This window comes from Melanerpes formicivorus, unplaced genomic scaffold (assembly GCF_026170545.1).
Source record: "Melanerpes formicivorus ecotype bairdi unplaced genomic scaffold, bMelFor1.0.p_v2 SCAF_28, whole genome shotgun sequence".
In the NCBI taxonomy this organism is placed as follows: domain Eukaryota; kingdom Metazoa; phylum Chordata; class Aves; order Piciformes; family Picidae; genus Melanerpes; species Melanerpes formicivorus.
Window position 1 is genome coordinate 1,459,486 of NW_027142380.1, and position 22,638 is coordinate 1,482,123.

General features: G+C 44.2%; 2 protein-coding genes across 5 annotated transcripts in view; one reads left to right on the forward strand and one right to left on the reverse strand.

The window, feature by feature from the left end:
* The window catches only part of ARIH2 (ariadne RBR E3 ubiquitin protein ligase 2), a 32,834-nt gene extending 25,417 nt beyond the window's left edge, over positions 1-7,417 (reverse strand). The window contains exons 1-2 of one of the 4 annotated variants that reach the window (XM_068154210.1): positions 7,132-7,417; positions 2,795-3,141 (exon numbers count right to left, since the gene is read on the reverse strand). In XM_068154210.1, the coding sequence (XP_068010311.1) occupies positions 2,795-3,043 (249 nt within the window). In that variant the 5' untranslated portion in view covers positions 3,044-3,141; positions 7,132-7,417. Of the gene's footprint in view, positions 1-2,794; positions 3,142-6,579; positions 7,091-7,131 lie in introns of those variants that run through there. The other 3 variants (XM_068154212.1, XM_068154211.1, XM_068154213.1) reach the window with 3 other exon arrangements.
* On the forward strand, positions 7,259-18,236 carry SLC25A20 (solute carrier family 25 member 20). Its single transcript, XM_068154214.1, has 9 exons — positions 7,259-7,752; positions 8,261-8,353; positions 10,284-10,411; positions 12,769-12,859; positions 13,775-13,892; positions 14,886-14,958; positions 15,366-15,475; positions 16,407-16,531; positions 17,059-18,236. Exons 1-9 carry the CDS (start codon positions 7,648-7,650, stop codon positions 17,119-17,121), a joined length of 906 nt encoding a protein of 301 aa, XP_068010315.1. The 5' UTR covers positions 7,259-7,647; the 3' UTR covers positions 17,122-18,236.
* Positions 18,237-22,638: the final 4,402 nt, after the last annotated feature.

A 22,638-nucleotide genomic window follows, 5' to 3' on the forward strand; every position in this document is an offset into this window, starting at 1 on the left:
CTTCAGTAGAACAAGGTCAGCTGTAACTTGCAAGGAATGGAAAGGTAGCCAAGAGAGTCTTCAAGGAAGACCACCATTTACCTTCATGCTTTTGAAAAAATAGAATTTCAACCATCAGCCTGAAATAGCTGAATAAAACAGTTAAAACCCCCAAATATTGAGGGTTAATGAACAGAGGAAATTAAACACTATTTAATTATTAGCTAATAAACAGTACAGATTGCAAGTACAAAGACATAAAGCTCTGAATACCTGTTTCTGCTCTCAGAGGCATGTATATGACATCACAGAGAAGAAACACACTCAGTACACCCCTCCAGTTTAACTTTCAGAAAGTGAAGAGCCTAATAACAACATACAGTGGCAGAACAACAAAAGATGTCTTTGAACTCACTTATCACATTATTTTCTTCTGCTTCTCAGGAAATTGTATTAGTCCACTTCTTGTGACAGCAACTTGCTCAGATACCATGTCATGCATTGCCTTCAACACCATACCTCCTGAAGGCAGTCTTTAACTTACCTTCATCCTTCCCTGTCAGAGGCAACTAGTCTGCCTTCAATGTGAGCTAGTGCTGAAAAGCACTATGTATCCAGTAGCTATCACAAGGTAAAGGAGATGAAATCAACAAAATGAACTAGGATGCTTCAAAAGAACCACCAACACTAGCCAAAAAACCCCAAGACATTGTGGAAGGTAGTCTTCAAAAGAAAGAAAAAAATGTTTAGAGCTCAAGAAAATTGGAGGAAAGAAGTCAATACAATTCTTACAAGAGTCTGCTCCTGTTTATTGATATCCATTCAGTTAATGGAATATAATGATAACAAACAGTTCACCATGTTCTATTCAATTTCCTCCTTCTTTATGCTTGCTAATTCAAGACAAACTCTTTCCACCAGTTTGTCTCAGAAACTAACAAAATGACAAGTTTCCTTGCTGGAAGAGGGGGGAAGGAAGAAACAGGGTTGCTCAAGTGCTGTAAGAAAGGATGCCAGGAAACAAAAAGCACATGCTCACATACACAACATATTTCCAAGAAAAGTGCAATTCCTGCACCACTCTTGCTAGTGAACAGAGTTAATGTGGCACTGCAAGAGGCAACAACGGTGTGTGGCTTACAAGACCAGAATTGTTCAGGTTTCCACTCATACTTACTTTTACCTCCTCCTGCACAAAAATGCATGACACTATTTTCTAGCAAATATGCAGGTATAGTCTTGATATAAAAGGAACCTAAAATGCTCTCTCCTTAGGTCATATTTAGAGTGGGACTCAAGCTAGCAGAATGGTATTATCTGGTCAGCTACAATATCTGCTCATTGAGACCTTCAGAATTCTTGGAAATGTTATTTTAACTTTGGAAGTCTGTCTTACAGACTAAACAAAGTAGTGCTTCTGTTAATTTAACTCAAGAGAACAATATGGCAGGGGTCACCTTTTTGAAGGGTGCTCCAGTCGAAGGCAAACAGTAAGGAGCAGAAAAGCTGTTCTCAATCTTCATTTAATTGCTAAGAAGCAAGAGCAACTGGCAGCTGGATCAAAAGTGCTGACCAACTACTCTCATTTGTTCTTTCCTTTTCCCTCCCTTTTCTGACAATCTGTAGGGAACAGCAAGTATTCAGAGCTCAAAATGCACATTTTTAAGAAATCACAGCTATGAGTGGCAGTCAAGAAAGCAAGGAAGTAAAAATTTTCTCAGGTGCTGAATGCTGGAAACAAGCACAACAGGCAACAAAATCAGCTAGAGAGGCAGTAAAAGCCATGGCTGCACTTTAGTGCCTATTGTTTACAGGCTTCACAGTCCTTGGGCTTTTATGGTTACACTGCTCCTATAGGATGCTGATGTGCAATTAAGGATCTAGAGATGCCCCTCCTATTTTTTTTTTAATCAGGTTTGATTCAGACTAAATGAATGGGAAAAATCTATACAATAGGGGTTTTATGTCTTGTGGCTACCTGTCCTGCTTTCAAAGTTTTTTCCAGAGAAGAGTAAGCACTAGAAGACCAGTTACAAAGTAGGTGCATTAATAATTTCAACCTGGTGTCGACATCTAGAGCTTCAAAAATCCTGCTCTCCTCTTACCTGCACTGTGACCAAAGCACACTGACAAGGTAGAGAGGAAACTTCCTCTATCACTAGTCTGCACTAAAGTAATCAATTGCACAAAAAGAAGGAAAACTTCACAAAAGTCTTACTGAGTATAACACCATGGAGCTGACTCAGAGTGTGACTCTTTTGTGATGAATTAGTCACCACAAGAGCTGGCAAGTTCATTGTACTTTTATTGCTGTCACTGCAACAGTAGGGTTAATACTTGGCATGACAGCTGATTTCTCTTTGAAAGTCTATGATTATCCTCTCAGAACCAACAAAGAAAGGGGTTTTTGTTAGAATTACAGAGTTTTAGCATGTCTTCCTATCTGTCAGTTATCTTCTCAGATGTTTTAATCCGCACCATTTATAATTTGATGTGTTTTCTATATATCCTCATTGTTTTAATGCAAAGAGTTACAACTTAGGAATTATGGTCATGAAGCTTAGTTCTGTCAACACAAAATAAAATTGTAAGAGTCAACATTCAGTTAGGAAGGTATTTTTTAGGCCCCAGAATCAGTACACGACAATTGTAAACCTTTAAGTAAGTTCTGAACCAGGGACCTTCAATAACGCTCCTCCAACCCCCCACATCAGTAATATTGCCACAGCTTCTGTGGCAAACTGTATGCTCAACATTTGCCTTTTCAATCAAAGACTTACTTTGCAGCTGTGTTAATGCAGAAACCTTTCCTCACCTTTAACGTGGCAGCCAAGCTGGCCATGTGTTCATTCAGAGTGCTCTCCGACTCCTTGTAAGTCAGGCAGGTGAACTGATATTCCTCTGGATCAAAGGCATCTGCTCCCTGCTGCTCCACGTCGTTAGCTACCCCATCATAATAATCCTCAATATCCCCAGGATCCTCATCCTCTTCCTCCTCCTCGCAATTAGGGTCATAATCCTCTTCATTGCTGTCAGAGCCCTGGCTGTTCATGTCCACGGACATCTTAATGCCCTGTCAAACTGCAGACCAGGAAAGCAATTGCAGCTTCTTTTTCTCCTCCAAACTTTATCGTTCTTTTGATTTCATCTGAGCTCTGTATCCTAAGGGGGGGAAAAACAGTTTTTTCTGTTGCCTAAGAAATTGTTAAGAGAGGCCACGTCAATATCATACAGGTGATCAAACAGCCAGGAACGGACCAACTCAGCAGCCCAGCTAAAGAAGACTTTGCTGTGTGCATCCCTGCATTGTATCCACTGTGAATCTTGCACCTGCAAAGCCAAGGCTTCTTTTACAGCCAAGGTCTGGAACCTCAGAGGTTGGCTTATCACACTACATTCTATCCTTCCTAGCATCCTGTGGGCCCTGACACTTTTGACATTTGGAAAGTGGCTGCATAACCACTACAGATCTTGTCAGAGATACGACAAAATTTATTACATTGTTTTTACCAGCAGTCTGAAGTGCAGCAGGAAGGCATCATATTCATTTAATCAGCAGGAAAAAACACAAGCCCCTTAACTATGACCACAGCAGCTAGACAGACAATGTGTGACACTCCGTGTAAGTCCACACTGTTTCAGAATCACAGACATTCAGTGGGACTTGGGAAAACAGAAGCAGCAAACAGATCTCTCACATACACCCTAAGTAATAGTCTTCCATAACATGTCAAAACAAATGTGGGATCAGTTAAACACTTTAAGTATGTCCTACTGGATGTGATGTGGCTTGGGCCTTATATCTGAGGGGAGAAGCAACATTAATTCTCTCATTTTATTCCCTTCCCAACACACACCTGTTACCTGCTGAGTGTAGAAATCTATGCCTGAGTGTTGACAGCAGCTATTCAACAAACATCAGAACAGGCAACTCTCTTGTTTTTTTTAACGACTGTAACTGGTATTGGAAAGTTCACACACTTCACTTCACTTAGCTGAACTACAAACCTCCACTCGTGCAACTAAATTGCATGAATTCAAGTTCCATGAGGTTTAGCAGCAGAGCTTGTATCAACCTTGAATCATGGCCATCTCATGTCTAGCCACAAATTTTCCTTTAACCAAAAAATTTAAGTTTCAAGAGGGGATGGCAAATACAAAGGACTTAAAGCATTGCTGCAACCTTGTCTCACATACAAAAACATGTATCTAAAATCAAAGCTGTATTTTCCACAAACAGCACATGTTGGTTTTCTTACGTGTTTACATTACTACCTTGCTGCTCTGTTACTCCAATATATTCCCACAGGATCACAGATTCCTAGCTACTGGGGAAACCATCATCAAGCTTTAAGAATCCCAACTTTAAAGCATGGGAAACCTCAACTATAAATTTTCATCATTTTTCCTCAACTTGTTTTCTCTTTCCAGTAGCCTAATCAAACAGCACAGAATAACCAGGAAGAGATGAGATGTACAATTAATTTGAGGCCCTGCAGCAATTTCAGCAGAGAAGCCTCCAGTGAGGGTGGATGAAGGCTAGCAGCTAATTACGTTACCCCTTGAATTCTGGTCTCCATTTGTTTCATTTGCCTCTCAATTCCTTAGTTGTCCACAATGTAAGTAGCACACAAACACTTTATCACACTGCTCCCTGTAGAGGGGCAGAGTTTCATATTGGAAGGAGACAGATGTGAAATCTGATTTGACAGACACAAGGCAAACCCATACTGACCCTCCCTCTACCCTGCTCAGAGTGCATGATTCCATTGTGGCTTCAACCTGCATCATGCTGACCTCTTGCATAGAAATAGTAATGAGCCTTTACTTATTAAAAACAGTATTAAAGGACTAACTTATCAGAGAATCTGAACCCACTTGCACGGTGTGCAACAGCTTTGTTCAGCCCACCTCAGAGCATCACAAAGCTCAAGCATGTTCCACCAGCCAGGAAACTTCTCAAACTTGCTCAGATCACCCCACATTCTAGTAAGACACAAAAACCCAAACAAGCAAAAACCCAAACCAACCAACCAACCAACACCCCCAAACAACCAACCAACCCAACACAAAAAGCTGGGTCCATTTTCTGTCTCAGCACATAGTCAGTCTTGTCCAAGTGATGTTTTTAGATCTCTAAGCAGAATAAGGGGCCTCGCCAGTATCTCAGCAGTTCAATACCAGTTGCTGGGGAGGGGATTCAGAAGAGTGCAGAGCTGCTCATTTGTGCCACTAACATACTTATTTGAACAAACAGAGGAACTGTTTGCATGGGCAAATGGGATACATCAAGCAGAAAACAGTCTCTGGACTGGATGGCTTTTGTGACCCCATCAACATTCTCATTCAGAGCTCACTTACAGCATAACTAAACGTCAGATGGACATGTGTGAAGAAAGAGGAGGGCTAAGGCACAAGCTCTGTGGACAAAGCAAGGCAGGGCAGTGAGGTAGAGAACTTACCCCACCTAACGAACAGCCTAATGCCCTCATTCATAACCAAACCATGAGCTCTCTGAACACAAACTAAGACACAGTTAATACTTGATAGGACTGGTTTTTAAGCCAATAAAGACATCAAGCTCGAAACAGAGGGTTACAAAAGCAAGGAGCATTTAGATTAAATAATTACCACAATTCAAAAATTCAGATTGTGAAGTTTCAAACCATATTTAGATCACTTTCTTATCCAAAGGAGGATGAGGTCTTTACCACCTTCATCCATGATACTTCCTCGTCTTCACTAACAGTGACAAAATTTAATCTCACCTCTTCCTTCAGCCTCCCTGCAGGAACTCACAAGCACACCCACCCCTATGGTCTGCTACCGATCAGCTCCAACAGAGATGCCCCCTTGCTAACTCCTGCTTACCAGCACAATTCTTCCAAACAAGGTCTTTTGAAACAGAATGCTTTCAAATATGACACCATCAGATTCTCTCTGACCTCCCCACTATCAGACACAGTGAATTATGTGATCCCATCTCATATCTTATCCTACTACATCATCCTTTTCCGATTCCTGCCCTGTCCACCTCTGTCAGATTTTTCTAGTAAGTTTTTTGAAGGGTTCTTTTTGTCTCCTGTGACTATTTCACAGACACTTGAGACATCTTTTTTTTTTTTTTTCACTTCATCATTAGTAACTCTGAAATTTGCCTCCTGAACTACTTATCCATGTAAACTTCAAACATATCTTTTCTCTGCAACCATTTACAATCCCAACTCCACACTTGCTATCAATGTTAGCCACATCTCTATGTCACTCAAACCTGTAATCTGTGGATCATCAGTTGCTTCTTTGCACACATAGCATGTGTGCCTTGCCATGTCCTTCCCTACTGAGTTTTTTGATAGTATTTTTTCATAGCAAGAGCAAAAAACTAGAACACCACCCCCCATCCTTTTCACCACAGATGACTCTGCAGAGACCTCCTTGCAGCCATATCACACATCCCCCACGAATCTGCATGCTCTCCTCCCACTCCCCAGTCTTTGTTCATACTATCACGACTGCCTTGTCCTTCCCAACTCATCTAATCCATTTTATTTCTGCCCTTTCTAATCTATCATCACTTTTAGCAAGTTATTGTACACATACCTACATAAGACTGCCTCCTACGGTATCACTGGGCTTGGACAGAAAGGTACCCAGTCCATTTAAGTTACCTCAGGTCCATTTCTTTTGTAATCCGTGCAAGACTCAATCCTCCTGTACGCGTCCTGAACAAACAGAACACCGCATACTCGTAGGAGGAAAGCCCAGAGAAAATGGGGAAAAGGGAGCTGTTGAAGAAAAGCCTGAACGGTGGCGGGGCGAGGAGGGAGCCACGGCCCACTCGCAGCCCGCTCCTAGCACCGGACTGATAGCTCACGGGCTGCTGTTTCTCCCCAGGGCAGCCCGACCTCGGCACGGGCTGCGGGCGCAGCGCTGTGGGGCGCCAGACTGAGCAGAAGTTACAGAGAAGCGGCACCGAGTCCCTCACACCAGGCTCGGGCCGCCCCGGTTCTCGCCGCCTCCCGCTGAGGAACACGGGCCCGACAAGCGGCGGCAGCACACAACGGGCGCCCCCGGATCCCCAGTACAGGCCGCTCCATTGCAAGCCCATCGCCGCCTTCCCCTCGCAGCGCGGCCCAGCCCTCCTGCACTTACCGGGCGCCGCGGAAATCAGCCGGGCGGGGGAGGCAGGGAGCGGCGCGCCGGGCTCCTCCTGCCGGGCCGCCACTGCCTGCACGCCGGAAGCACCGGCCTCCGTGTGCCGTCACTTCCGCCGGGCGGGGCCGGAGCCGCCGGGGCGGGTTGGACCAAGGCGTTGGGCTGAGGAAGCAACCCAAACACTTGGGGAACTACCTAGGGGGAGGATCGGCCCAGCAGCACAAGACAGCCCCAAGGTGCCAGGTCAGCACTGGACAGTGGCGGCCCTGTGGCCGGGCCCCGCCCCGTGCTAGGACTCGATGCCAGCGCCCGGCTCCGCTGCGGAGGCAGGGTCCGTCGCGGCCTCCGCACCGCCACGGGCAGAGACCGCCGCGCTCCCGACCTGCCCCGCGCTCACTTCCCCCAGTATCCCAGCGTGCCGCGCGGCCCGGTACTGGGGTAAAGGTCGCGGGGCGGCACTGGCTCGGTGGGGACGCAGAGTCCCAATCCTGTCTTTCACCCGTCGCTGCCGTCATGGGGGAGCAGCCGCAGCGCATCAGCCCCGTGAAGAACTTCTTCGCTGGCGGCTTCGGGGGTGTCTGCCTGGTGTTCGTGGGGCACCCACTGGACACCATCAAGGTGAGGCGGCAGTGGGGATGGGGAAGCGGCCGGGGGCACGGTGCTGTGGGGGATGGGGACAGCCGACAGAGACAGACTACACTTCCCGGCGGGCCCCGCGCGGGGAAAGGCAAGGCGTCCTGCGGGGAGGCGGGCTGGGGGAGCCGGACTACATGTCCCGGCGGGCGTTGCGGAGGCGCCAGCGGAAGACGCCGCTTCCCGGCGGACATCGTAGGGGCGGAGCTTAGAGTCCTGACGTGCTGCGGCGCGCCCCCTGCTGGCGGGGCGGCGGTCGAGTCCCGACAGCTGCAGGTCATTCTAGCAGTTAATTGGTTAAATATGTTAGCTATTAAATACAATAAAGTTCAATCCCTTCTGCAAAGGGCTAAAATGATGTCAATTCCTCTGCCAATATCTTAAAGCTACTCACAAAGCTTAGCCCCATAATAAGCACATAGAGGTCTTCTTTAAATCAAAATGTAGACAGTAATGTTTAATAAGATAATGCTTTCTTATCCCATTTCACTAGGTCAGACTGCAGACCCAGCCTAAGCCACAGCCTGGTCAGGCTCCACTTTATTCTGGGACCTTTGACTGCTTCAGAAAGACTCTTGTTAAAGAGGTACTGTGTTAGCATGCCGTCTCTGATGCCTGCCAAAAATATCAGTTGTTCCTGTATGTTGCAGGAATGGAATCGTGTGGGAATGTCGTTTGTTCCCCATCCCCCACCAAAGACCATACAATTCTTGGATTATCAAAGTGATTCTACTTAAAATTTCGAAGCAAATCACAAAATTTAGGGAACACTTAGCATCCACATACTCCAGGTGCATGTGTCTGTTTTGTTAAGGAATGCTTTTGGTTCAAACAGCATGGTATTAATACCTGAAATTATACACTGGAGTGAATGCTGGCAGTTGTTTGATGGCTTTGTTGTTGTAGCTGGTGGAATTTTGCTGTCTTTGGGATTTGGAATTGTCTTTGGAAATCCTAAAGTTCGTAATGACCTTTGATGCAAGCACTGTTTTTACTTTTTTTTTCTGTAATGTGTTATGCCATCTATGAGAAAGTAGAGGAGCATTCATTAATATTTTTTCTCTGAGAAGAGATGGTTAATTAAATTATTTGGTTCAGCCTTCTTCAGGAGGTGGATAGTAGTTTTCACTCCTGAATCAGCCATATTACATGATTGAACAAAAGTTTAGTTTGGTTTTAGAAAGGCATACAGCCTTGGTTTAAAGACTTGAAGTGGTACAGAATCTGTTTTTCTGCTTTGTAAGTTTTCCCAGCAACTATTTAGCATTTGGAAACAATGGCTATAAAGTCCACATATTTGTTTACTCCTCTAAAGTCTAATTTCTAACCACTGGACCTTCTTGGTTAAATGAAAGAGCTGCCTCGTATCCGAAATCTGCTTTCATTGTGGAATTAACAGGTTGTTATATAATCAAAGTAAATCTTGCTTCCCTAGTCTCTCCCACAAAGTGCTGAAATGCTTTTCTAGCTCTGAATCCCTTGTGGGTTTTAACACCCCTGCTGAAGCACAGACGTCAGAGCTGAGCCATAATAATAGCCTTGTGATGTGAAGTTCAAAAGCAGTGCTGCCTCTCTACTCCTACTCAATACTCATCAGTTTCTATAAGAAAAACTATTAAACCTCTCTGCCAAGGCCTTTTGTTTCCCACTTTCCATGGGAAGATTGAGCAGGAGTGTCTGATCTTTGTCAGTCAGATACAGACACAACTGACTTTAATGAAATTGTAAGTGTACAGACGTGTACCAGGATACACTGATTCATTGAGGTGGGGGGAGGAAGGGGCAAGCAGTGCAGCAAACATTTAATTTCTGTATCTAGCCTTCATCTAGAAAGACAACTCCCCATTTTGTTAGAGAAAGTTCATTTCAAAGGCAAGGTAAATGAAATATTTGTGGGATCTATATTAGGAGTTTTCTGTGTGTGTAATCTGATGAAGGAAAACATCAGGAATGTAAAATTGCATGGTGAAAAGGTTTTGACTTAAGGAAGGAAAGGAAAAAATAGTTTTCTCTTGAACTTGTCCCAAATTGTGTTCATGTGGGGAGTGAAGCAGTTCAGGTTTGTCTCTTTGGCTGTTCCTTTAACAAAAGAGCAAATTCTGTCAGTGTTCTCAGGCTCAGGGTCAGGATTTTATGTGACTGCATTTGATAGCTGTTAGTTAAGGACGGTTTTGGTATGTGCCTGAGACAACTTTTAACATACTCTATTAGGAGTATTAGTCAGGTGGCTTTTAACTTCCTCATGCTTGAGGTGTAAGCACAGGATGAACAGTACTGGAACAGAAGGGTTTAAGTGGTGCCAGTGTTTTCCACGAAAGAGAGTTTTCCTCTGCCACAGGCTCTGAGCCTCAGCTAAATAATGTAATAGCAAATGAGCATTAGACCCCATTATTCCTCTGATTAATTTGACATGTAACTGATACTATCCTGTATTGTAGCCTTTTGTTTCTCACAGGTTAAGCTACGTGCAAAGCCTATGCAAATCCAAGTAATTCTTGTGGCAATGTGTCTTGCAGGGAGTCCGAGGCTTATACAGAGGAATGGCAGCTCCTATTATCGGCGTGACCCCCATGTATGCTATCTGCTTCTTTGGGTTTGGCTTGGGAAAAAGGCTCCAACAGAGAAAGCCTGATGACGTTTTGACGTGAGTTTCTGAGTTAATCAGTTGGGAAAGGCACCCCAAGGCTCTTGCAGCCTGCTGTACTGTCACACATTAAGTTGTGGTGTAAATCTCTCCTCTTCTCCTAGGCTATAAATACAGTTCTTCAAAATAAGACACTTGTTTGTTTTAGTGCTTCTGGAAGCGTGGGACTAATAGCACAGGCTAAAAACAGACAGTGTGTGGGCAGGTGCTATGCAATTCCCTTTCTACGCAAGAAAGAGCCATTAAGGAACAATTAATTCCACATTAGATGAGTACAGCGTGAGTTATACAATGGTTGCTTGCCAACAGTCTTGCTGCTAACAAACTATGGGAGAAATAAATCAATGGTCAAGCAGTCCCAACAACATTCACAGTCCTGATTTTCTTTTCCTTGTTAGTTGTGACTCTTACTGTGTCCTTGTGATAGGATAGGATTGAATTGAATTGAATTGAATTGAATTGAATTGAATTAACCAGGTTGGAAGAGACCTTTGAGATCATCAAGTCCAACCTATCATCCAACACTATCTAATCAACTAAACCATGGCACCAAGCACCCCATCAAGCCTCTTCCTAAACACCTCCAGTGATGGTGACTCCATCACCTCCAGGGCAGCCCATGCCACAGAAATGTTTTATTATTATTTTCTAAAAGGAGGTGTTTATGAGCAGCCCTACTCCTAGACATACCTAACCTTCTGGAAAAGAGACAAGAAGCTAAGAAAACTCTGTGTGGCTTTCTACAAACTGACCTACACATGAAGAAAAAACCCCACCCTTAAAATACTCAACTTCTTTGCTGAATTGTGATTTATAGCTAAGTGGTAACAGAACTGTAGCTTAGCAACATTTTATTCTATTATTTGTGCAACATGTTGGAGCCCTGTCAGAAAGCAGGAATCCATTGTGTTGAGCCAAGCATGGTGGGGTGGGGAGGTGCAGTTTCTGTTGGAGCTTTGCCTGTGCACCTGGCTGTACTGCTGCCATGACATGGGGCAGGCTCCCTCTGCTCGAGTTGCTCAGAGGGAGGCAGTGCCATGGTGCTGGGACACTGCTAGCTTGCCCTCTGATTTGCCATGGTAGTGTTCTCATGCAACAAGGCTGAAGGGTAAGATAGGGGAATAATAAGAATTGGAGAGTGCAAGAAAACAAATTGGCAGAGGGGCTTCTCTCCAGCAGCTTTATCACCACAGTGCCTTGTGTTTTATGCACATCATACCAGGAGGGAGTTTTAAAGACCAAGCTGGAGAAGGGCAACATAGTTTTTTAAGACTTTATGCAGAAGTCTTCCCAAGCAGAGCAGTGGGAGAGAAAGACCAAAAGTCAAATAGATGATGGAACTGTCATGGTGCCAAACTGTAGTGTACCTTAGCTGCAGACTTTACACAGTAAAATACAGTGTGCCTAGGATGTGAGGCCCCAAAAGAAAGGTCAGACAGCACCATAGTTACTGGTCTAGAGTCAGGCAGGATGTTCCCCATGTTGACTTTGAGGGGAAGTTTTAGAAAGAAGGAGGAGGAGCAAAAATTGAAGACTCTGTTCTGTCTTTTCAGGGCATGAATAATCCTAAAGTGAGTTAGAAAACTCAAAGCTTAGTTTGAGCAGGAAGGTCATGAAGGGTGGTGAGGGAGGTTTGAATGGTCTGGAAGATTTAAGGGGATTATAATTAAGAGTAAAGAAACATATGATAATTGGAAAACCTGAATAGAATGCCACTTCTTGGGTGGAGAGGAGGAGGAGATGTGGAAGTTGACATGTTAGGTCATCTTACTGGGGAGGGTAGCAGGAGGTTGGACATAAAAATAACTTTGTGATGGAGAAATTCAGCCTGTTTAAGGGATTCTTGTTATGGAGACTTTGCCACATGAAAGCAGGTGCAGAGTGTGTAGGATGGTGGCAGGTTGGTAGGCTAGAATTGATGATGGTAGAGGCTGAAAGAGTGAAGAACTGAGAGGTTACAGAAAGGCAGGTCTTGGCTGCACAAGCAGGAATACACATGGAAGGTGGGGTCAACTGAGAAGAGTGGGAGACTGGAGGAGGAGGAGACTGTTGGGAATAAAATTAAATGAGGAATGCTGTGGCAAATAACAAAAGTATGAGGAATACTAGAAAACACAACAAATGTGAAGAGCTGAATTGTGGTTGCTGTGGGACCCAGTGCTTTGAATCCTAGAGATCTTGAATGTTTATCTCTATGCATTCATCAGACTCTTCTGTACTGCAAAAGCAGTGAATGTATTTCCAGTTCCACTGCCAGCCTTGTGCAAAACAGTATGACCTGGTGACAGAGGAACTTTCTGCCCTTTCTTCACTGTGTGCTGTGTTGTGTTAGGATCTCTTCTGTTTCCTCGGGGCAGGTACCCGCAGCTGTTTGCTGCTGGCATGTTGTCAGGAGTGTTCACCACAGTAATCATGGCTCCAGGAGAGAGAATCAAGTGCCTTTTACAGGTAAGGCATTGGATGATAGTGATGGAAATTTAATTTCAGGGCTCTTGTCTTTCCATACCAGGAACTGCTTTGGCTAGTGTATTGGGTCTGTTCTGGTTTTTGACAGGACTGAGACAACTGTCACATAATGCAACTGTGTCACGAAGAAGCATTAAACAAACTCACCATGACAGTCTAAGTGCATACAGCATTCACTGCTCTATTCATTTTGCAGAGCACAAGCCTTATACCATGTGGCATTATGTGAGGCATCAGTGGATGCCTCAGTCCACTTCAAATATGTGAAAGTCCAATTTTTCAGAATGAAACTTTTCTATTACTTTGACAGGTTCCCAGTACAAAACCAAGGAACACACTTCAAAATACAGGAAATAGTTCTCTGATGTTTGGATGACTGATAGCTCTACACCTCCTACAGAGTTTTCAGAGTGTTGCTGGAAAATGTCAACATGAACAAATGAAAACACCATCTTTAGCAGAGATGGGAAGCTTCACTTGTTTCAGGATGTTGAACTCCAGTATGGGTGGTCACATGTTAGTTCTGGCAGACATGATGTTATCAGGGGAGCTTTTTATACACATAGAGATGGTTTGAATTTCACTAAACTATTTGAAGGCTACTTTTTGTCAGTGAAGGTTAGTTACCTAACTGACTTCAGTTGTTTCAAACTTACACTGGGGTAAAATAAGAGAGAATCCAGCCTCTGCATGGAACAGTAAATAGGTCTTCAGCTTGGGTGTGAGAGAGCTGTCTGAGGAAGTGGCACAGAGGCTTTATATGCAGGATAGCCTGTGGAACAAGTATGTGCTGCTTCCTCTCTGGAAACATGCATGTGGCTTTCTAACAATGGGCTGAATGATTGTTCACCAGCCAGAAACCTTCACTAGTCAGAAACTATCACTTCAATCCTTCAGATCCAGGCAGCTACAGGTGAAAACAAATACAGTGGCTCTTTGGACTGTGCAAAACAGCTGTACCGCGAGGCTGGGATTCGCGGCGTGTACAAGGGGACAGTGCTCACCCTCATGAGAGGTAACTGATGGGGAGCTGATGCTTCTTTTGTGTGGGGTACTTTAAGATAAGACAAGGAGCCTGACATAGTATCATAGCTCTCGCTGTCCCTTTAGCCAGTTGGAGATGCTGTGTCACTTCTTTTTCCTGTTTTTCAGTCTGCAGAGCCCCTCCAATGCCTCAAAGGGACTGAGAAATAAACATGAGATTCTCAGTGAGTGAGGAAGAGATTAGATTACAAGGATCAGGACTTAATTAAGTAATTAAGATCTGAAAATCCAAGAGGAATGAGAGACTTCAGGAGAGGAAGAGCAGAGGAAACAAAGAGAAAGAAAAATACAGAAGTGGGCATTTTATTTATTCTTTTTTTTTTGTTTAAGTGCTGTGGTACTTTCTCCTTTGAAAAGCATTAGGTTGTTCCCTGTCCTGGAGCAATGTGCTCCAAGGATAAGCTGAAAATTTCTGTGTTTTGATATCTCATTTTAGGAATTTTTTTCTACCCTCTGCTTCTCATAGAAGTGTAGCAGCTAGCAATGTAACTCTGACAGTGTCCCTAGACAGAGGCCAGTTCTCCAGTTTAGGCATGAGCTAATAATGGGCTGTGGGAGCACCTTAAAACACCCAATACAAAACCCATCAACTAGAAAAAAAACCAAATAGAATCATTAAAGCAAATAGCATGCAAAACTCTTGAAGTTCCTGAACTGTTGTGCTGTGCAGCAATAAGGAAAGCTTAGAGCTGTCTCATCATTAGCTGATCTAGTCTGATTAGAAAGGCTGCTGACAGAAGCACTTGAGCTATCTTTCCAGTTCTTGCCTTTAGCTCTTGCTGTCCCTGGGAAAGTTCAGGCTTTTCTGTCTAGAGCAGCAGAAGATTTTATTTTGTTTGTAGAGGAGGTTTAGAAAAGGAATCTGGATGTACTTAGTGGTGTTGCTGAGCTGGCATAGGGCTGCTGTGCCTCTAGGCTTCATTTTGTTTCCCACTACTCAGAGTCTTTGTTGTTTACCCACCAGACGTCCCAGCCAGTGGAATGTACTTCATGACGTATGAATGGCTGAAGAACATTCTGACCCCTGAGGGAAAGAGGTTAGTGAAATCTCACAGTCACCATTTTCTGGACTTCTCAAACATTGCTGATTAATGTCCCCAGTTATGAAGAGATTTAGAACAGTATCAGCAAAACAATTAAAAAAAAAGAGTTACTTGCCTTGAGAAGTGAGCTGTTTTGTTCTGGGGTTAGCAGGCAGCTGAAATAGTATTCTGACTTCTCAGATTCTAGCCTTGGGTCTTATCAGCCAAGCCAACCTATTTAAAGTAGGTCTCTTCATTTTCACCCCTGTACGTGCAGAAAGAGCTGGGGTTTTGTCGCTGGCATTTTGTTGTTGTTGGTGTTGGGGGGAGGTGTTGGTTTTTTGGTTTTATGCTGTGGTTTGGTTTTTCCTGAGTGTTTTTTGTTTTCTTTTTCCTCCCACCCCTTTCCAATCTTGCCACAGTGTGCGTGACCTCAGCGTGCCTAGGATCCTCTTTGCTGGGGGCCTGGCTGGGATCTTCAACTGGGTGGTTGCCATTCCACCAGATGTGCTAAAATCCCGTTTCCAGACTGGTGAGTTGCTTGCCAGCTTGTCACAACCACACTCAGTGAGGTGGTCCTGGGAGAATGGGCTGGGCAGTAATGAAAGATGCCATCTGAGCATGGCATCTGCGAAGAGGCAAGTCTTGAGCACTGCTTGAGACAAGTACATGAAAAACCCAAGTGTGTTCCTAGTTTTTCAGCTGGTTTCCTCACATTTTTTTGCCAAATCAGACTCCACTTCTCTGTTTCTGCCTCCCTGCTAATATAATGATCCTGATGTAAGATACCTGTTTTGAAATCTGAGCACAGAAGTCAATATATTAGGATCACTTGTTGTGGCTACTTTATTAGGCATATAATTCTTTGAGAGGTTTTGTTACTTTGCTTCAGACATAGTTGGATAGCCTGTGCTACCTACAATTTATAGTAACTGAGAGGTGTTGAAAGCATTGTTCTTAGAGTAGCAGCACTGCTCCTGAGTGTCTGCAGCCTAATTATAGTAAGGTTGGTCCCAAGCCTTGCATTTCAGCAAAATTTGGCAGGTTTTCCATTGGTTTCTCTGGGAATCCTTGTCAATCAATTTCTGTTTCTTATAAACCAGCTTCATAAATTTTTATATCTGACCTTCTTGTCTCCTAACTGCAGTTCTTGGGAGAGCTGTGATCAGCAATGCAAGTAACTGCTCAGACTTCCAGCCCTAACAAGAGCTAGTCTTTCTTCCCTGCCCCTCAATGACTTGGTGATGTTCTATTTATTGAGGTGTCTCTTTTTTGCTTGCTTTTGGCTGAAATAGATAATTTTCCTAGGCAGATGCTGTCACAATGTAGTTTAAGTGACTCTTGGTGTCGCAATATGAACCTGTTCCTGGTGTAGCAATATGAATGTGTTGACAATCTTCGTCTGTTTCATCCTTCAGCATTCCTGACTATCTCACCGCTAATGTGGTTTGTATCCCTTTCAGCTCCTCCAGGAAAATATGCAAATGGCTTTAGAGATGTGCTAAGAGAACTCATCAGAGAGGAAGGAATTGCATCTCTCTATAAGGGCTTCACAGCTGTGATGATCAGGGCATTTCCCGCTAACGCGGTAAGTGTGCTGGGGATCCAGATGGGGCTTGGGGACGTGGCCATGCACAGTGAATGGCTGCAATCTGTAGAGGAGATGACTGGCTGCTTACTCCTGTACTATTACAGTGACATTCTTGTCACTGCACATACTTTTGGCTGTTGGTACCACCTTCTAAAAATGTACCTTAATCTAGGAGGAACATCACTTAAACCCTCCTTTGCAGCTTTGCATGAAAGCTGTTTCTTGAGTTTCTCTGACAGTCTTTCTCTACTGATAGTACATCCTCAAGCAGAAGACAAATGTGTAGATGAGTTTGGACTGGTTTCCTCTTCCCCCTCAAAAAATAATTACCTTGACACAGCAGAAGTTCTGCCTTTGTATGCAGGGATATAGTAGAATTCTTGCTGGTGGTCCAAGACCTTTTTTCATCCTCTTCCTCCTTCTACATTAGCCTGTCAGGTGTTTATAGTGCTACATTTCAAAACACCTTGTTTGGAACAGGATTTTAGAATCCTTATTTGTTCTATGTGCTCTCTCTTTTCCAGGCATGTTTTCTTGGTTTTGAAGTTGCCATGAAGTTTCTTAACTGGATTGTGCCAGACGTATGAAGACTTAGGAAGTCTTTGGAAATTAGAGAGTAGAAGGAAGAGATTGCAAGGCTGCCTCAAAGGAATAAATGAATGATCACTTGAAGTTTCAGAAATGCTCACTTGCCTAATACAAGACCTTTTTGCCTTCTTCACATTTTTTAGGTGGTGCTATGTGCCAATCAGAGATGTAAGCTTTAGCTCTGAAACAGAGCTGATGAGGGGTTAGAGGTGATCCACACCTGTCTTCTGAGCCAGTGTACCACAGCAGTAATGCTGCTAACAGACAGCTGTCACTGTTACACACACTACCTTAAGTACTTCCTCATGGAAGAAGGGGACACCTTCTTTAAATGTAATTCTTTATTTACTGAAGAAACATGTAGCAACTAATGCTGAAAAACGTCCTTAAAATGATTGTTTGGTAGTGTGCACTTAACTCTCAGGGCATAAGTTAGCGGCTGCACATATCTACAAGCAATGTCAAGAGCATACTTCTCTTTTGCAGTTTTTTAGTTTGTGCTATTTCTTTTGACAGTGGGTTTCATCTTAAGCACAGCAAACACAGAGCTCAGCAGGGGAGACCAGAGCTAGGTTTTGGCGAGTTGAGTGAGGGGTTATTATAGATACTGTATCAGATCTCGCATGCCAATCTTTTCTGTGGAGCTAGGAGGGAGAATGAATTGTGCTCAATGTTTCTACTGAACTTCACTGTGGCAGCCAGTGGGGAAATGTGTCTGATTAACCAGAACTTTTCTCTGAAATCCCTTTGTCTCCCACTGAAGATGTGCCAAGTGTGCTTTCACAAGTACAGCACTATTCATAGCAACCCACGGTGTGTTTGATTCATCAAATGGTGTCCTGGCATTCAATCCCTGACACTGACCTGAGAGAATTTCACTGCACTTCCCAGAGCTAATTTTGTTGAGATGAGGGGAATACATGACGGGGACACTGGCTCTGCAGTTTTGTCTAACTTTATTCCTGCTCCTGTTCCTTGGTTTTCTCTTAACCATAATCACATTTTTCATTTGAAAAATGAACTAATGCTAAGAAGCAAAAAGCAACTTTAATTTCTGTTTGTTTTGATGCAGTGTTACTGGGACTCAATAAAGCTAGCTGCTGCTTGGCTGGAATGTGTGCTTTGGTTCATTTACTTTTTGCATGCCCATGCATGGTTAATTTTACTAAAGTTTTCCAGTTCTTAATTCTGAGATGTGGTTGGCAAATAAGTTGTGCCATGCTGCCTTCAAGTGTTAACCCCTTGCATTTTAGCTTCTGGATTTCTGACATGAGTTCTGGTAAAGAATGTTCTACACATCATGTTTCTCATACAATTCCTGCTTGGTGCTCTATTGTAGAAGCAACTTTTTAACTACACAGCCAGACACTAAATAGCACCTTGCTTGTGGAAAGTATTTTATGTTCCCCACGTGGAGGCCTTGACACAGGTGATCTTAGGGAAAGTGTCTGCCCTGATGGCCCGCAGGAAAGGAGGCAGAGAGTTTGTTCTTAGTCTGGAGCAGTCTGTCCCCTAAGAGCATGGTCTTCACCTTGGCTTTTCAGGGCACAGGGTCAGTCCTGAAAACTTTCCACAGAGTGCTGCTGCAGAAACCTCAAATCCCACTTCATTCCCAGTTCTTTGGAAGGGCCAGAAGGGCAGTTCCATTCTCCAGAGCCCATCTCTTGTGTTTTACAGGGTGGGGATACAAAACCAATAGGGTAACCTCTGGCATGGAAAAATCTCAATCCATTGGAGAAACCTCCCAGTTCCTGTGTCTGCCTTGCCCACCAGCAGACCTTCCCCATCCCTTGCTGCTTAGGCATCTGCTGCTGTTCCTGCTTCCCAAAGTCGCTGCAGCTATGGGTGAACAGAAACAGGAACGCTGAGAAGTGGAGATTAAAGCACATGAACCTCTCAAACAGTTCTAAACACAGCTATAGGTTTTCTGAGGTGAAATCCAACTAGTTTCAAGAGGACCATTCCTTCTTTTATGCCCCTGTGCTGCCTGGCCACCAAATACTCTCCTGTACTGCCCTGGTTCCCTAGCTGCTCTGACCACCTTCCTGACTTCTGTGCTGGGGCTGTGATGCCTAGAAGCAACTTCCAGCTTTAAGAAGCATTATAAAGCCAGATTTCTTTCCTTCCATTTTCACTTGTGTTCCATAGATACTGACACTTTTTGGGGGGATGGGAGGGGGAACAGATCTGCATCTTCTTTCTTAAAATTCCAGACACTGATCCATAGTGCTTCCTATTCCAGCTGCCCTGTCAAATGCATCCTGTTTTGCTCCTAATCTCATGGGAAGGTAGGCAGAAGAGAGGCATAATCATCCTGGTTGAAAGTGTTCTCTTAGGTTGGTTTATGATGCAGTTGCCCAGCAGATGGCTGTCTAGGGCTGTCAGCAAGATGGACAAACTTGCAGATCCGAAGGCAAGGTCATAAGCCAGCACAGCAGTTGCTAGGAGGCCTCTGTGCTTGCTTGTGGCAGCTGCAACTTTACAAATTGGGCTGCATAAGTTTTGTGTCTCAAGACAGACAGGCAGATAGAACACATGAGCCTCTTCTCCCTGTCTGTCCTGCTGAGTAAGACTGATCTTCCAGGCTCAGTGATGAGCTGTGCCATGGTAGTCAGTGCTCTCTCCCAACCCTATTACTTTGGAGTACTTCAGTCTATGAAAACATGTAATACTTGGAAACCAGATCCAGGGCTGGTGAAACCCTGGATTCAGTTCCTGGGATTAAGAGACCAACTCTGAGGAGCCCTCTCTTTGTGTGCTGGCCTCATCTTGATGCTCCAGCGCTTACCCTGACTGCTGTTACCAGCTCAGGCTCAGTTCTCTGTGGCCTTGAGCAGGACTTGTTCTGAAAGACTGAAATATTCCCTACACTCTCTAATACTTAAGCATTGCTAGTAACTAAATGATCTTCCTCCTGCCAAATGATCCCTTTTAAGGCCTTTCTACCTTTTTTTAATTTATTTAAAGCATTTCAGATATTATTTTTTCCAGTTTCAATTATCCTGATTACATTCTCCCCTTCTCCCCAGTCTGAAGGTTTTGCAGAGCTTTGTATTTTGCATGATAAAATTCTGGCTGTTTAACATGCTTGCTTTCATTTGGTGCTTTTAAATAAGTAAAATATGGAACAAGGCCATCAGGAATGAGGAGCTGCTTTCCAAGAACAGCACTGAGATGAGACAAGGTTTGGGAAGGCTGCTCAGACACGTCTGCCTGTTTGTTCAAACAATGTAACACAGGAACCCTGGAAATGCTTAAAACACTGCTCATGTATCTCAAGATTCTGCCATACAAAATTTGCCAAATCCTTGCCCTCTGGTACTTGCAGCCTCAAAACTAGAGGGAGACTTTAGCACAGGTATAGTTTCCTGTACAGTGAGGACTGTCTTGCTTTCGGAATCCCAGATTTGCATTCAAATGTTATTTTCTAATTGCTCAATTTCTTATGGGATTCAAGGTAGCATAGGTGTAGGTTAATGGAATACAGCAGCAGCTGATGAGCAGGGTCTATACCAGCAAAGGATACTGATAAAGCTTGTCTTTATAATCCTTGTGCTGATAATACATGTTCTTTCTATATGAAAATCACAGCAGTTCTACAAAGCTGTGGGCAGTACATCTTTATGGCTCATCCTGCTTTGATGCAAGTGATTTTTCCAGTAGTAATTCAAAGTGCCTTGAAGAATTCCAAATGATACCTAAATCTGCTATGTTTGTATTTCCCTGCCCATCGTGTGCAGGACTTTTGTGTTCGCTTTGCTTTGTCATATTGACGGAAAAGTCCTTGGAATACCCTTGGCAAGTCAGTCCTGATCAAATTTGACTAATTTGCTGCCTGTGGGAGGATTACTACAGACTTTCCAGTTTGGAAAGGATGGCCAAAGCCAAGATAAACAACATCTACTGCTCTGCCCTCATCCACTGAGCCAGCCATCTCACTATCAATGACTTTCCCACTGGTCTCAGGGGCCTGGGATTGTCCCAGGGCAGCTGTAGAAGCATCATCTCAGTAGACCAGCAGTTGGCATTTTGAAGCTTTCCTCAAGCAAGAGATCTTCCACTGTGGCTAGAACAGTTCCTTATGGCAGCTTGCAGCCCCTGGGCAGGAATGCATCTGACATGTACAGCATGGGGTGGTTCTCCTCGTGATGTCTTGCTTCCAATTGTGACATATGACTACTCTGCTTGTCTGTACAGGCCAGAGGCAGCAATGCCTGCTGAGTCAGTGCCATGAGGCCGTGTATGCTGCTCCCTCAGTTTGCTCTGCACAGACGGGCTCCAGTAGTGCTGTCCCGCTATTCCTGTCTGAAAACAAACCCAGCTGCCCCAGCAGCTGTTTGCTGGGGACTTTTGGTTCTGACCCAGAAGATGACAGGAAGATGCCTGCCCTGCAGCCGGGGACTTTCCGGGGTGGCAGGCTGTAGGGATTGCTGGAATTCCTGCCTCTTCCCCACACCTCCACAATGCATTTGGGCGATCTGACTGCAGGCGGCTGTGCTGTGCTCATTCATAACGGCAGGCTCTCCGCCTGCCCGATGGCTATGCACAGGGCTCTTTTCTGACTGCTAGACCCTGCCCTGAGAAAGCTGCTCAGTGAGGGGGAGGGAATGGGCTGCCTGATGCTGGATGCTTGAAATGGAAAACTATTTCTAGTTTAGGGAGATTTGTGTATAAAGCTGAGGACGTTTTCCATTACCTCAGTGTGATAGAATAGTTCTGCCAGTGTATCTCAATCCTGGTAAAAATGTAAACCTTAAGTAGAGATTGGACATTTTTACTAACATACGTCTCTGAATTCGGTTAAAGTTCAGACGGTTCAGTTTATGCTCAGATGGTTCAGTTTAAGTAGTTTACAATGCACAGCTCCTTTCTAGGCTTGCTGGAAGCCTGGTTGTGAAGATCAGTATCAAAGTTACAGCAACAGGCTGTAGATAAGCTTAACTTCCCTTGACAGGTGATAGCTTGCATGTAGATTTGCTGAAGAATGTGATGCTGTTGCTAACCCTCAGCATTGCCAAGTGGAAGCCTGCAGTGCTGGTCTGTGCAATGAGCTCATTGAGGACCTGAACCTGAGAGAAGCAGCACATGAGATACCAAAGTAAAAGTTGAACTCCTCCATGATAGACTCTCCAGGGCTGAAATCATATCCTAGCAGCAACATTTCTTCTTGGTACTATTTCCTAATACTGTTTCCTAACAGTTATTTATTGCTGGCAGCTGCTTGCTCCTTCCTCTCTCCAGTCACACCATCAAAAAATTCTAAACTGTGATTTAGCCTTGATAATTCATTCTGGTAGACCAAAGTCAAGAACATCAACTCTCTGTCCCTTCCCATCTGTAATGCCTATGCAGATTTCAGCAGAACCAGCTGAAATGCTGAAAAGGTGTAAAATTCCAGCAAGTCTTCCTGCTCATGCCAAACCTGTGTGATTCAGAAAAGCTCCTGACTGCATGCATAGACAAATCCCAAAAAAATACTTCCCTCTGAAACATAATCCACCTGCTCAACCCCCACC